At 46.0% G+C, this 16,180-nt stretch overlaps 1 protein-coding gene across 1 annotated transcript; it reads right to left on the bottom strand.

Annotated features, from left to right (window-relative positions):
* Nucleotides 1–15,253: 15,253 nt before the first annotated feature.
* LOC124435112 lies at nucleotides 15,254–16,180 on the bottom strand. Its single transcript, XM_046985061.1, has one exon. It carries the CDS (start codon nucleotides 16,178–16,180, stop codon nucleotides 15,254–15,256), a length of 927 nt encoding a protein of 308 aa, XP_046841017.1.

Below are 16,180 nucleotides of genomic sequence, written 5' to 3'. Positions count from 1 at the left end.
AGGGTCCTTGTTGCTGCATGAGAAACTTTCTTTGATCGTCATTCATATCTCGTGGCCGGCTTGGAAGTAATTTTAGTGCTTTCCTCTAAAACTGGGCAACCAATTTCAATTTCATCTCGCTGTGCTTTGTTGATGACAATTGAACAATTTTTTACCAGTTTCACAGACAAATCTTGTATTTTTTTTGCTATGTGCTTCACTTTTTCTGAAAAGCGCTTCGCGTTTACGTGTCTATCATTATCTATTATAACTACATTAAGAATATTCTCACACTGATGAAAAAGTTGTGATAGAACTCTTAACTGTCCTGCACAAGTGATACATGTAATATCTTCTTGGTTATCTGAATCACAGTTTGATGACTTTTCACTTTGTGCAGCCTAAACGTATAAAGACATTGTAAAAAAGACACATCCAGTAAATTAAATACAAAAATCTGTTTTTAACAGATGAATAAATGACAATTGAAAGATTCGTATTAAAAAAGATTCGTATTTTTATTCTGAACAATCAAAGGACTAATGAAATAAGTATTACATGATTTAATCTTAACGTCTACCTCTTCATTTGAACTATCATCACTCAGCAAACAACTATTTTCTACTCCTCCAAGTCTCGCTGCGTGACTGTTAACAGAAGTGTCGTCGTCAACAAATAATGGCTTGTCAATAGCCACACAAATTTCCACTTCTTCGTTTATATTATCATCTACCATTGCCTCAAACTCTGCTATTTAATGTGTACCAGACGTGTTGTCTTCAATAGTAAACGGATTTTCTGAAACATCACATGACTACAACTCCTCTTTGTTTTTTTCTTCATACACAACGACAGCTGTTTCATTTATCTCGTTAAGACTGGTGCTGCTTGACTCTAAAGACGTCGTACTTTTCTAAACATTAGTTTAAAACAGACTTTATGAAACAAGTCATTTGTTACTGTACTTTTATGAAATTCAAAACAAATTTTAACTTACATTGCACGACGCAAATGAGAGCCTTTTTTGTGACGGATCAACGATGTTGATAATTTTGCCCTTTCCTTTGTGAGTGGAATTATTAGGTTTAGAAAAATTATCATTGAACATTTCTTTACTACATGCAGAACACTTAATTTTTTGCCGATACGGCCGTTTTCTCTTGTTCTTGATAACTTTGGAATTTTCTGTTATAATCACAATAAATACCAATCACATTTATCACATTTATTTGTTGGTTTCGGGTTTTTTGTTTAAATAATTGCTATTACTTACCATACATCTTTGGCTTTCCTTGTTCGTAAAATAAACGAAAAAAACTAGTCCTAAAACTAGTCCTGAAACTAGTCCTTTGACACTGTACTTTTTTGAAATTCAAAACAAATTTTAACTTACATTGCACGACGCAATTGAGAGTCTTTTTTGTGACGGATCAACGATGTTGATAATTTTGCCCTTTCCTTTGTGAGTGGAATTATTATGTTTAGAAAAATTATCATTGAACATTTCTTTATTACATGCAGAACACTTAATTTTTTGCCGATACGGCCGTTTTCTCTTGTTCTTGATAACTTTGGAATTTTCTGTTATAATCACAATAAATACCAATCACATTTATCACATTTATTTGTTGGTTTCGGGTTTTTTGTTTAAATAATTGCTATTACTTACCATACATCTTTGGCTTTCCTTGTTCGTAAAATAAACGAAAAAAACTAGTCCTAAAACTAGTCCTGAAACTAGTCCTTTGTCACTGTACTTTTTTGAAATTCAAAACAAATTTTAACTTACATTGCACGACGCAATTGAGAGTCTTTTTTGTGACGGATCAACGATGTTGATAATTTTGCCCTTTCCTTTGTGAGTGGAATTATTATGTTTAGAAAAATTATCATTGAACATTTCTTTATTACATGCAGAACACTTAATTTTTTGCCGATACGGCCGTTTTCTCTTGTTCTTGATAACTTTGGAATTTTCTGTTATAATCACAATAAATACCAATCACATTTATCACATTTATTTGTTGGTTTCGGGTTTTTTGTTTAAATACTTGCTATTACTTACCATTCATCCTTGACTTTCCTTGTTCGTAAAATAAACTATACAGACACTAACTATTAAAAAGCTTCAATCAATTTAAATCAACAAAACTTTATCTTTGTGTTTGTGTTTACTGATGTAAAATATAGTATGGTGTTTCCACTTAAGATATAAAAACTTCAATAATTTTACTTACAAACACTTCTTAAAAGCAAACAAAAGAGCGATGGTAATTCACTACGCATGGTAATTTTTGGAGCAACAAGCTGCAAAAGTTCTTCGAATTGCGATACGGACAACCTGAAGTATTTGAAGTAGTATTCCCTGTCTAATAGTCTCGTTTCTTCTACAAGAAGGTAAAACTCTCCTTTTTACTTTCTTTGCTGCTTTTGCGGTTGCATTCTTCTCAACAGCACAAGCATCATTAAGGTTTTTGTTCTACGTTTAGCGATGATGATGCATATCTGCTTTTAAAATGTCCGCCAAAACAAGAGGAAATTTATAAACGGAAAGTTTCCTTGATGCGTACCGTTTACCATTCACCGTTTACCGTTCTTACCCATGAAGTGCAAATCCAGCTTAAATTAAAACTGAAATACATTTTCAAATTATGTGGATAACTGTTCGCACGTATCCTAGTGTTTAGTTTTGTAATTAGCCCTGTAAACTCAATCGTTGCCCTGCAACGTTAACATTTTTGGGGGGTTAGTTCCCCATACCCCACTTAAATTTCGCCCCTCGTAACCTGCATCCCCAACAACGCCGATAAGTACATCTCGTTCAGCATCGGCCAGCTCCGATTCATCGACAGCGCCCAGTTCATACTCTCAAGCCTGGATGGCCTGGTGAAAGCCAGCGACCCGCAAGACATGTGCATCACAGCAGACTACGAGCCGAACCTCCAGAGGCGTACCCTCATGCTCCGCAAGGGGGTCTACTCCTACGAGTATATGGACGGCTGGCCCCGATTCGACGAGGAGGCCCTCCCGCCCTAGGAGGCTTTCTACAGCAAGCTCTCGGGCGAAGGCATTACCGACGACGAATATGCCCACGGGAAAAGGGTCTGGTACGCCTTCGGCTGCACAAGCTTCGGCGACTACTACGACCTCTACCTCCGGACAGATGTCCTCCTCCTCGATGACATCTTCGAGAACTTCCGAAAGTGTGCGCCTCGAGTGATACCGGCTAGACCCGGCCCACTATTAAGCAAGCCGAGGCCTAAGCTGGGACGCTCTTCTCAAGCACACAGAGGTTGAGCTCGAGCTGCTCACCGACATCGACATGCATCTCTTCATCGAGAAGGGCCTGCGCGGCCAACAACACCAAGGTGCCACACTACGATCCGGGGAAGCCTCAAAGCTGGATCCAGTACTACGACGCCAACAACCTGTACGGCTGGGCGATGTCGCAGCCGCTGCCAACAGGCGCGTTTGAGTGGGTCGCCCAAGAGGATGCGAAAGCGGCCCTGAACCAGTCAATCTGGAGTACCCAGAAGAGCTGCACGACAAGCACAATGCATATCTGTTAGCGCCAGAACGTCTGAAGGTCGACAACACGTGGATTTCGGATTACCAGCAAAATCTCCAAAAACAGATGTATGGGGGTGCGTCTCACGAGGTCGAAAAGCTGGTCCCCAATCTGCCCGACAAGACCCGATACGTCCTGCACTATCGGAATCTGCACTATCTGCAGCTTGGCATGCGCCTGAAAAAGATCCACAGGGCACTCCGCTTCGATCAAAGCCCATGGATGGAGCCCTACATCCGGAAAACACCGAACTCCGGAAGAAGGCAAAGAGTGACTTTGAAGTCAACCTCTACAAGCTGCTGAACAACAGCGTCTTCGGCAAGACGATGGAGAACCTCCGAAAGCGTGTCGATGTGAAGCTGCTCCGGCCAAGCGAGACCGAGAGACTCCGCAAACTTATTGCCAGGCCGACATTCAATCGGCATCTCATCTTTGGCGATGCGGGAGACCTTGCAGCTGTTCACATGAATAAAAGCAGTCTGCTTCTCAACCGGCCGGTCTTCGTGGGCATGAGCGTTCTCGACCTCTCGAAGCATCTGATGTACGATTGGTACTACAACCATCTCAAGGTGCAGTACGGGTCGTCAACAGAGCTCCTCTACACCTACACCGACAGCCTTGTGCTGGAGATCCAGACTGAGGACGTGACTGAGACGCAACGCCGGTCAGTACGACACCAGAAACTATCTCAAAGACCATCCGCTGTTCAGCACAGCCAACAAGAACGTGCTCAGGAAAATGAAGGACGAGTGCGCCGGGGCGCCTATCGCTGAGTTTGTGGGGCTCAGGCCCAAGATGTACTCTATCTTTAAAGCCGATGGTCCGGAGGAGCGCAAAGCCAAAGGTGTTAAAAAGGCCGTCGTGAAAAAGCATATCAGTCATGCCAAGTACAAAGAGGCGCTCTTCGAAGCAAAGCGCTTCCGCCACGGTATGGATATGCTGCGCAGTCGCGGGCATCAGATCTTCGTCGAGCACGTCAACAAGACATCGTTGAGCCCGCTGGACACGAAGCGCTGGATCGCGGCCGATGGGATCTCTACCCTAGCATACGGGCATATGGAAGCCGGTGCGCAGGTGAAGAAATAAATGCGTAATTATGATGTGATAATTACTGTAGAAGACCTGCTCCACGGCTAAAGCAAGGTAGTACCTGGTAGTGAAAGCTTTCATAAAAGCGTGACAGGACCCTATCGACTAACCCAGCGGTGTTTCGGTCCCAAAGGGCACCACTTGGAGCTCCTCGCGCACAAACACGCGCTTGGGCCCATCGCTCAAATAATACAACACGGGCTTCCCGCCCTCAACCACAGCCCGTTCGACCTGGTGGGAGGTCACACTCCAGAAAGGATCGGTCGCCCTACGCCGTTTGCTACCCTCGAGTTCGCCAGGCGCATACAAATACCGCACCATAACATCCGATGGCAAGCGTCGCTCATTGAAAACAACTGGACGAAGCGCCGCCGCAGCGGGTTTCGCCTTAACGCTCTTCTTCCGAATTGCAAGGGAGGGCTTTTCGCCCGTCAAACGAGTAGTTTCATTATTGAGCGCTTTAACCACCTCAGGTAATCGTGATACCCATTCTTTGTTCCGAGTTCCGAGCTCAGCCAGCTCGCGATGATACTGGTAACCGAACAATTGCTCCGCCAAAGTTCGGTTAAATCTTTCTACGATCCCCTGATCTCTATGAACCCCGACCTTACCCCGTCGATTCGTGACACCATTTTTATCACACGCTTTTTGCACAGCCCCGCGGAACTCCGAGCCAGGCTCGACTTGTAAAACTTTAGGCCATCGAAGAGGCACACGGGCATAAATGGACTCTAACGCCTTCCCAACCTGGGTCGCTGTCTTGTCTGTGATCACCTGGGCCTCCTTATACCGACTTGCTACGTCGACGACCGTCAGTGCGTATTTGAATGTGCGTCTTCCGACTCGATCGTGTAGCAGATACAAGAGATCGGCCTGGTGGACCTCATTCGGGGTGCTGATGTCAAACTTAGGTGGGGGGATAGCTCTTCGCGCTGGTGCGGGCAAGTAGATCTGCCAGATGGCCTGTTTTGTTAGCCATTCATGAGCCACATCCTCGCCGACGCCAGCCTCTTTAGCCAGCTTTGGGATAGCAGCACGGCCACGCCAGTACCCCGCAGGACTGTAGTATGCCTCTGCGAGGCGTTCCTCAACGCTTCCGTCCGTAGAAACGCGACCATCTTTTGTCGGGACGACGGCTTTGACACTACGACGTGTCGTAGGCGACTTCTCTACAGCTTCGAAATCGTCAGGACCACCGCCAGTGGTTAGAGACAAAATTCGAGCACCTTCTGATCATTGGCTAGAGTGTCTTCGCCGAACACCCCCCTTAATCTTTTTAAAAGCCCTTCTACAGAACCCTCTTCTATAAACAGCCGCCCCGCCAGGAAAGCATGGCGCCCGCAGACAGCCGTTGCTCAACTTTGCACTGCAAACGTATTCGTAACCATGACCCGCTCGTGAAAGGCCTCCAGAAAATATCTGCGCAGCTGAGGCTCTGTATATGCTTCCTCTATTTCAGCGAGCGCACGTCCAAAGCTATCGAAGACAAGCACATGCGTTCCAGTACAACAAACAGTTAGCCAGTGGTGCCCCCCTTCGACCGGATCATGGAGAGGGTAGATGTTGTCCGTGTTGCTGATGCAAAATTGCCCATCGTGGAGATGTGGTAGACTGTCGTAGCTACAGACCCCAACGAACTGTCCTCGGGCTCGCTCGGCCTTCAGGAGGCGTTCGATGTCAACGCTCGAGAGCGGGTAATTCATCTTCCATTTCTTATACTATAATTATGTTAGCGTAGTTACAAGAAGCACAGCGGGAGTCTAAAAAGCACAAAGGTGCTGCTTGCCAGCTTTAATCAGTTCTCGATGATGCGCCTGTAAACATTCTTGAGGTGTTGGAGCGCTTCTACAGTAAGTGGGCAGCGACCGCAATGAGCAATGCCGCCTTTTGCCTGCGCCGCGCACTGTAGGTTCTTTTTCCCAATGTCGACAAACGCTTCACGAGACATTGCTCTCCATCACTCCAGCGAGACATCGGCAATAAGGTCTTACCAGCCAGCACCCTGACCTGAACTCGGCTCTGAGCCCGCACGTAGCTGAAGACTATACTGTCATGACCGGCGTTGGCCAGAGTCTTGTTTATAACTTTGATGAGGTGCCCGACCTTTGTGTATGTCCCCGTGAGGATGCTGAGCGCGGTCTCGCTCTCACCAATAACAACGTACAGCTTGTTGCTTTCAGGCCCGACATTCAGATAATGGAGCTCAAACTGGGAACTTTCGACGAAAATCGCCTTTCCCATAGTGTTCAGGTCCTTAACCCGCATCGTAAAATTGGGCTCGAGGAGGCCGCGGCTGACCGCCGGCGAGTTATTCACCGCGGATAGGACTACGCATGTTGCTGCTGCCATGTTAAGCATGACCAAACAACCCCCTTACATCCAATTGGAGGTACAAGCTCCTGACGCATTTACCGAAGGTGAACCATGGCGACGACTCTTGACACATCCCAAATCCCCGAGCCCTTCCGTGGTCTGCTGTCACCTGTGAAGGTAGTCCTCGAGGTGAGGACCGAAAATAAGGCCTCCCTGCTTGAGGGGCGACCTAGGGTCACTCTCTATCCGGACAATCCAAGTCTCTCGACTGGGATAGACATCAGCTCGGCAAACAGCTTTATGGCACTTTCGGAATCGTATTTCATCGTTAAGATGCGGTACGAGGTAAAAGACAATCGCAACCACCCAAACACGGGCGATTATCCAAGTTGGATCACTCCCACGAGCCCAGCCTTTAGCTGGGTACAAAACATCCGTGTGGAGCTCAACGGACAAAAGGTCACGCAGAGTGACGTCGTGGCTGATATGCAGCCGGTTCAGCACATCCTGAGTCTTATGGAGAGCTTGATCGGGAAGTTGCAATATGCGGATAGTGACTTATTCGGCTTACAGAAGCTGGATCCCAAGAAGGCTTTGAAAGCTCTCCCCTTGCAGACCTACGCCTATGGAGTGGACCGTCACGTTGGCTATGCCTTTGCGACAAACACAGCTGGCGTCGGAGCCGGAAACCCTGACTTTAATGCCGATAATACCCTCAAAAGGGCGCCTTGTGTCCAGCTCTCTTCAACGAAAGCCTTCTCGAATACGGTGCAAGAAAATATTGTCCGTGTTCTCAGCGGGAACTTTCAGTATAAGTTTCGCCTATTCCTCCCCCTCTTCTCCAGTGGGGATGGTTGGCTGCCTCCGGGCACACAGGTAAAGATGCGCGTCGACCTCCCACAGGGCGATCTCAGCCGCTACATGATCATTTCTAACAGAGGGGCGGTGTGGATAATGCAGACGCTATCAGCAGAATACGTATAGATCTGCTAGAGCTCGAGTTTGTCCACCCCACCTATCGCATGAAAAAAGACTACAAACACCAGGTCTCGATCGCTAAGGAACTGTATTTGTTGGAGTCTGATCTCAAACTCCCTGAACTATTATGTAAATTCTAATTAATTAATTATTCCATGTGCTTCTCTTCTAATGCCTACTCTGTAACATGGCGTATATTAAACTGTTGTTATATTGAATCGCTTTTTATTATCCTCCATCATGTCAAGAGACGCACCGTCAACAGTATTTCCACACCTGGTGCCCCAGGGTAGTTCAGAAGTCGTTGAACAATGACGCTGGCGCTCTCGAGCTCCTGAACAATGCCCGATCCCCAGGAAGATGATTCTCTTCTTCACCGACTCTAGGCTCGGAGATGCACCAGGACTTGCCCCAGGTGCCGCCGCCGACTCCAGCAACCGGTTGGCTATGATCCACGCTAACTTAAGCCAGCTCCGCATCATCGTGAACGAACAGAACCTCTTTGATATCCCCCTGACGTTCTCGTGGCAGTGCAGCGCAGGCGAAGCTAACCAAACAGGAGCCACTTACTTCTACGACCCCAATAAAAGTTCATACCTGAGAGGCTACAACTTGGTCCAAGAGTTCTTCGGAAAGACGTACGGCACAGAAGTGCCCATCACGGCCGAGGACTACTGCAACAACTGGTTCATGATTCCAATCAACCTCAATCTGGACCCTGTCACAGACAACGCAAAAGCGCGAGGCAATCTCACAATCAATTATCAGTTCACGGCAGTGGTGGACAGTCCTATTGCGCTCCCCTCCGACGCCACCACGTCAATCAAAGTGAACCTTCTGTGCCTCGATCAGTATATGTACACGATGTCGAAAGAGAAAGGCATCAGCTGAAGTGTCGTCTGAGTTATACTGTAATTATCACATCAGAACTAATTATCACATCAGAACTAATTATCACATCCGAACTAATTATCACATCAGGACTAATTATGTCAGCATAATTACATTTGAAGTGTGAAGTTTTTTGTTATAGTGTAATTATGCTAGCATAATTACAAGAAGCAACATGGAAGGTGGTGATCTGAAAACGAGCAACTGCCGTTATCGCGGGGGTGATCTCGCGACGACAAACCGCCAATATGGCGGGTTTCTTCCCTTCCTACGCATGTTAGGCCTGGGGGCCGGTGTGTCGCCGTCGGAGGTGCAAAAAGCGATGAGCGACCCGATTAAGTCACAAATGCTCATGCAGCGTGGAGGCTTTCCTTGGGCGTTGGCGGGGTTGAGCCTGCTCCCCATGCTGATGGGAATGGGGGCGGGAGACCGGATCGCCAACCAAATGAAGACGCCCCGCCTGAACGGCAAACCGCAATCATGATCCGCGGGGGGTTGGCTTTCCCCCCAAGGCTGTTGGGAGCCGTCACCAGGATGGCCCCTTACGCGAAGAATGCCGCTATCCCCTTCGCCCTCGATGCGCTCAGCTCGCTGGGGGACAACGTCGTTGACAGTATCTTCGGCGCGGGTATTCTTAACGGCAACATGTCTCACCCCTCCGACGACTACCGCGTGGAATATGTGCCATCCCGCGAGCAGACGACGGACGGTGCTGCAAAAAGATCGAGGGCTGGAAAGACTCGCAAGACGACGGGAACGGTTCGAAGAACAACAACAACGGTTCGACAACAAGACGGAAGACGGGGGCGTCGAAGGGCGCATTTCTAGGTTGAAATCGTCAGCCACAAGTTTGGCACCCAATGTCCTTGCTTCGGCACCCGCAGTGGCTTAACGTTTCCATCAGCATCCCCAGGCCTTGCGGGCCGCGTCTTCGACTCCAACGAGCGCCCACATAGGCCAGTCGTTCAACATTTAGAGCGGTGCATATCTTTCCGAAATGGATTTTTGGCTGTTATTCCCCGGGTCAGTCGTCCCAACGCCATCCAGGTGCCCGCGCCTCCTGTTCTTCAAAGTGTTAACGCGCGCGATACTAGCACTGGCAGCGGCAAATACCCCGCTATCCCCGGCCTTGAATTTCACAAAAAAGAATGGTTTGACGAGCTTCTGCCTTCACTCAAGAAATGAGGGCAGAAAGTTTTGCTCTTGGGTCAGAGCACTATGGGCAAGAGCTTCTTCATGAAACGGCTCCTTGCTCACGTCCGTCCGAAAAGGCTGTACGTCATTTCGAACACCTCCGCTGATCAATATATCCCACCTAACACGGTCTTGAAGCATTATTCCGTCATGCCTGAATCGATCGAGGATACGAGTATAGAACCGGAGTCCTACGTCATCATCGACGACATCCGCGTCATTAATCTCAAATGCGGAACGCAGAGGGAATGCCTCTATAAGTTCTCTACGATGTATAGCCATCATCTGAAATTGAACGTCTTCTTCCTCTCCCAGAGCTTCGACAACATAAAGGACATGAAGGTTAACACAAATTTTCTCTATCTCTTCCGATTCACGGATAAGTCGAACGTGAAGCGGTTTCTTAATTCGCTCTTCGGCGGCACGGGCAATAAACCGGCTCTCATCTTCAAACTGTGCGAGAAACTCTTGACCCGCTGTGAGCGCCCGATCCTCACTATGGACTGCACAAATCAGTGATTTGTCTATTATTGCGACGAAAAATCTATTGCGGTGGACTTTCATTGAAAGCTTTGCTTTCTCCGTCATTATCAGAAAAAATCTGAGCAAGAATTAGAGAAAGAAGTTCAGGAGGGATATCACCAGATTTTGATTTTGTAGCGTATGTTTGACGAAAATGGAACATATTCAATTCCGGATCGTCGATGGTCTCCCACAGCGGCTTGAGCGGGTGGCGGCCGCTGTCGGCCTTCCTCATCCCAAAGGCGCGGCGGCTGGAGGTCCTTCAGTTTATCGAGAGCCAACCCGAGCACAATATCAAACGCGCTAAGACCTTTATGGAGGTCTTGGGTTATCTCTCCGAAGGGGCTCGAGCAAAGGGCGCTGGAGCACCAAATCGCCACCGGGATTTCATCTCCTTCCTGCGCAAAGCATTGCAGTATATACCAAACCATACCCTTGCTAAGCTGAGCTTGCTGGAGCTAAAAAACATCCAAGCGTAAAAGAGCTCTATGCCTTGTTCGAGGATCACTTGTCGAGCTTCTCAATGAAGAGTCGGTCCTGAGCGCGGTCAAATCCAGGTTGCTGAACTATTCTGAAGATACAGGCCAAGTTCGCGACAGCGTCGCTGATGTCTGTTTGAAAAACCAACTCCCGGCGGACACTACAACCGCGCCCTCTCTCCAGACTCGGAAAGAGGGGGAGTTCGATCACTTGCTGCTTCTCGTCTTTGGCCGCTTTCTGGCGGGCTAGAAGATTCCCGAGGCCTTTCTCAAAAGCAACTATTTCACTCCGCGCGCGCAGCTGGTACAATTGTTTACGGAAAACCCTCAGGGTTTGAAGCCAATCTCAGGGAGCCTTAGGCGGATCAGGATATGCGTCTTGCCATCGTGGCTGACTACCGCGTGCTTGTGAACAACGTAAATCAACAGTTTCTCAGCAGGTATCCCTTTGAGAAACGTGTTGACCTCGTGTGAGCCCTCCGCGCCCCCTTCTTCACCTCCGGTGTCGACGGCGTCTCTCTATCCTACGCTGCCTACTGCGAGCGATGCCAGAAATACGTACCGATTACAGAAGATTTCAGAGGTTGAAGCTCACTTGCACACGGAAATGGAAGCCCGCCAAACGCTCTACAAAAAGTACAAAAGAGCTGTGAACGGGTTAGTCGGCGCGGGCAATGCCCTGTCTGCTATCACTGTGGGCAGCGCTGTTAGCGGAGTGGCCGTACTCAGTACCGTCGTCTTAACTCCTGTCGGGATCGCGATCGAAGGCCTAGCAGCTGTTTGCGACACGGCCACTTTCGCTGGTCGGGTCGTGAGCCGCAGATTGACCAAGAAAGCTGAAAAACACGATCGCATTCGGACGTCCGCTAAGACCGTGCTCCGAACAATCTCGCTGATCACGAGCCGAGCGCTTCGAGGTGGGAACTGCAGCGAAAGTGAGTACCAGCTCGTTTTGGACGAAGCAGAGCGCTTCGCTTCGTTGAAATACAAAATTAGAAGCCAGACAAAGAGAGCTCTCCGCCAACAGACACAAGAGCTAGAAGCACAGCTGGGCGCTGCACGTGCGAGCGGGCGTAAGGAGGGCATTCAGCTCGGGCGCATGGACGCTCTGAAAAAAATCCAGCGTCAAGTGGCGGATGGCGATTCACGCTAGACATAAACTTTGTGCGCCATTGACAGTGTTGCATCATCTTGGTGTGACAGTTTTCATCACCCCACTCACGCCGGGGGCTACAGACCGAAGCTGTGATCATAATAAATCACTGCTTTGAACATCTCTTTTGTTTGCGAGGAAAAACCAGTATTTGAATAAGATAGTGTATGAAATAGCGTCGCTGGTATGGGGTGTTTGGCATGTCAAACTGGCGCTATGAGCGTCATGAATCTAGCCGAGCATTTTAATAGTCGTCGGCATAATCGTGCGTGGTTGGCTGGCAAAGCTATGAATTTCGATTGCCACTTGTGTGACGACAGCGGCGGGGATGTGGAATGGCTATGTAAGCATGTCGAGTCGCCTGGGCACCGAGAAAAGCTAGTTGAGGAGCTGATGAGATCTAGGGGGTGGCCTCACCGTTTCCTTCGGGCTGTTCCCGAGGAACTGCAACGGCAAGTTGTGCTTGCGAGGGAGCGAGTAGATGCCACCTCCGCATGTTGGACTGGGTCCTCGAGGGGAACTCTCTCGACGAGTACTAACTAACTATCACATCAGAACTAATAGACCCTGACGGCCGACCGCGCGTGCGCGTGGGGTGGGCCGGCCGTCTTTGGCTCCTGCCGTTGTCCAGGGTTTGGCCTTCGCTGTGTTGTAATTTTTGTGCCGATATATGTGCTTAATTTGTGCTTACTATGTGCTTACTATGTGCTTACTGTTTTCTTACTGTGTGCTTACTATGTGAACCACGTACGCGAACTAGGGCTGGGACGCTTAGATTTGTGTATACTCCTTCTCAAACTGAGAAGTGTGCTAGAACCGGTAGTCTCTATACTACTGAAACTAAGCTTTATATTATCTTACAGGTTTGTGAGAAATTTAATTTTCATTGCTTTTATAATAATTGCTAATGTATTCATGTAATACCTATGAGTACAGTTGTACAAGGGATAAAGCATAAAATAATTATGTATATGTCAATATCTCCTCCTCCCAAAATGTTTATATTCATGTTTACTGAAAACCTCCGTTGAATCATCTTTCGTTCTGTGTAATTTCTAGCTTTCAAGCACTTAAAAAATATTTATCATAAATGGAAAGCGTTGTGTGGCCATAGACCAACATGATGTTTAGGTAAGGTTGTATTTCTTTAATGCATGAATGATGATTATGTAGAAGGGCTTTGTGGGAAGGGGTTTGCTGTATTTTAAAATAAATTTTATTAGTGATTTTGGGTGTGCTGCCCCAAATGGTTATTTTGCTTCAGAGGCATTTACTTGGGTAAATTAGCTAGTTGTAGCATGAGCAGTTATTGTTGAATTTACTTTGTGCCGATTTTTAAAGACGCTATGCAATACTGTTTGCAAACTTGGCTGACCATTAAATAAGTTGTTTCAATTTCATAAACCTCACTAGTTTTGCAAAACTTTCACCAATCCTTTATACTTGTCCTTGGGCTGTAGATTTACCTAGCATATTTTACGAACTGGGGTAGAATAAAACCAAATCCTTAAAAAGAGCATCTTGTTAAATTTAAATTCAAAGGTTTGAAATACAGAAGTTTTAATTCCATTTGGGTTATACATTGAATTTCTGTTTTACAGCATCACCAGTTTGATCATTTCGAGGGACAACATTCATGTATGCATCTCGTGATTTCACAATCCCTAATTATTGAGGTGCGAAATGCCACAGCTTAAAAGAGAACATTCTATTGATATTCATGTGTTGAAGGCTAAGATAACACCAACTAATGCATCAATTTACATTTCCTGCTTGCTCAGCAATACGTAAGTCGTTTATCATACACAGTGAAGGCATTAACTTATACTGTCGACAAGGATTGTTATGAAGCCATTTAATGCATGTTCATTAGTAGCGAGAGACTTGCCGAGCGGAAATCGAATTCGTGTGATAAAAATTAATGCCCAACATAAAGTTCTGATTAGAGCCATAGAAATAGACCAAAAAAAGACAAATTGTAAAATTAAATTTATTGTAACGTTTCGTCTTTACTCAAGACATCTTCAGACAAATAATAAATAGGATGTTAAGACAAGATATTTTTTTTACAAAAAGGTGTTAAATTACTACTAAAGGAAGCGGTGTCGAATGGATATATGATTAGGAAGTTAGGAAGTAAAATAAAGAGAAATTAAAAGAGGTTAAGTGGAATGGTGTTTCCTTGCACATTAAGTGAAGGTTTGTATTTATTGATTAGAAGGCTTTCATGAATGGAGAGTTCATATGTATCGTTGGAAGAGGAGATTATTTTAAAGTCGTCTAAGTTGGGGGTGTGTCCAGTTGCGTTAATGTGAGCAAGAATGCTTGATGATGCAGGGTGGGAAACTTGGTTGCCTGTAAGGGGGGATATTCCCAAGTGCTCCGAAAATCTGGTGTGTAGATGACGTGTGGTTTGACCCACATACGAGGCGTTGCAGCTTCGACACTTGAATAAATAGACTACACCAGATCTCAGAGGTTCGGGAATTTTGTCCTTAAAGGGGAAGAAAGAAGAGATACGTTGAGAAGGGCGGAAAACAAATTTAATGGATATATGTGGGAAGGTTGCAGCACAAAGGCTATTATTGATTTGTGTGCAAATTTGAAGGGAGTGTATGCCGGTGAAAGGAACACAGAAATAGATGGGCATTTTGTGAGCAGTCAAGACAGGTGGTTTAGGGGCAAAGGTGTTGTTAAGGAAGCGACGTGTGATTTGGTCAATTATACGTGAAGGAAAACCGTTTTTGGTGAGTGACTTTCTGGTAAATTCGAGTTGTGTATGAAAATTTTCGTAAGTAGAACAAAGATTGAAGATGCGGTGAAGTAAGTAGGAGACTAGTGCAAGTTTGTAAGTAAGTGGGATGAAGCTGTGGAAGTTGGTGACGAGGCCAGTGAAAGTAGGTTTGCGGTAGACGGAAGTGGTGAATTTTCCATTAGTACGAGAGATATCAATGTCCAGAAATGAGAGCTTTCTGTTTTGTTCGACTTCAGCTGTGAATGTGATGTTAGGGTGTTGTCGGTTCAGATAGTCAAGAGAGGGACGTGATCGGAGGAATGAAAAAGTAAAAAACAGTCGTCAACGTAGCGTCAGTAAAGTAGTGGTTTGAATGAAGAAGGACATTTATGAAGCCAGGATTTTTCGTGAAAGGACATGAATATATCAGCAACGAGAGGGCCCAATGCACTGCCGCCCATAGCCACACCATCAATTTGCTGGTACATTTTCCCGTTAAAGATAAAGTGACAGTTCTTAACAGCTAGAGAGAGTAGTTTTTCAAATTCTGTTGCAGTGAGTCCGTTGAAGTACTGGTGGTTGTTAAAAATGCTTTTGGATATTATGTGGATGGTTTCGTCAACAGGTATGTTAGTAAATAGGGATACGACATCAAAGCTAGCAAGGACAACGTTACTGGAGTTGATATCGCAATTTAGGATTTCTTCAACAAACGAGAAAGAGTCTTTGATGATGAGGTCGCTTATAGTGAAGGGTTTTAGGAGTGGGATGAAAAACTTTGCTAGTTTATACGAATAGTGATTAATGGACGAAAGAATTGGTCTGAGAGGGATGTTACATTTATGTATTTTAGGAAGGCAATACAATATACCTATTCGTGAACCAGTAGGGTAAAGTTCTTTGTAAGTTTCTTGGCCGATAGAATTGGCATCTTTCAACTTTTTTAATAAAGACTTCACTTGATTTTCTCGTTGTAAAGTGACTTTGACTGGATCTCCATTAAGAGGTTGAAACTTTGTAGTGTCAGATAAGAGTGTGTCCATTTTCTTTGTGTAGTCGTCTTTGTTAAGTATTACGATGCCATTACCTTTGTCAGGTTTAGTGATGAGGATAGTTCTGTCGTTTTTTAAATTATTTAAAATGTTCAAGTCTTCTTGTGAATATAGAAAAGGTGGTGGGCTGTAACTTCGGAAATCTGAGTGGGCAATGTCTTTTAATTTGCATTTGATCGAGTCTGGACCTACTTTCACTGGCCTCTTCACCAACTTCCACAACTTCAT

Source organism: Xenia sp. Carnegie-2017, unplaced genomic scaffold, assembly GCF_021976095.1.
Source record: "Xenia sp. Carnegie-2017 unplaced genomic scaffold, XeniaSp_v1 HiC_scaffold_14, whole genome shotgun sequence".
In the NCBI taxonomy this organism is placed as follows: domain Eukaryota; kingdom Metazoa; phylum Cnidaria; class Anthozoa; order Malacalcyonacea; family Xeniidae; genus Xenia; species Xenia sp. Carnegie-2017.
The sequence above is the reverse complement of the archived record's forward strand: the minus strand, read 5'-3'. Positions and strand labels throughout refer to the sequence as shown.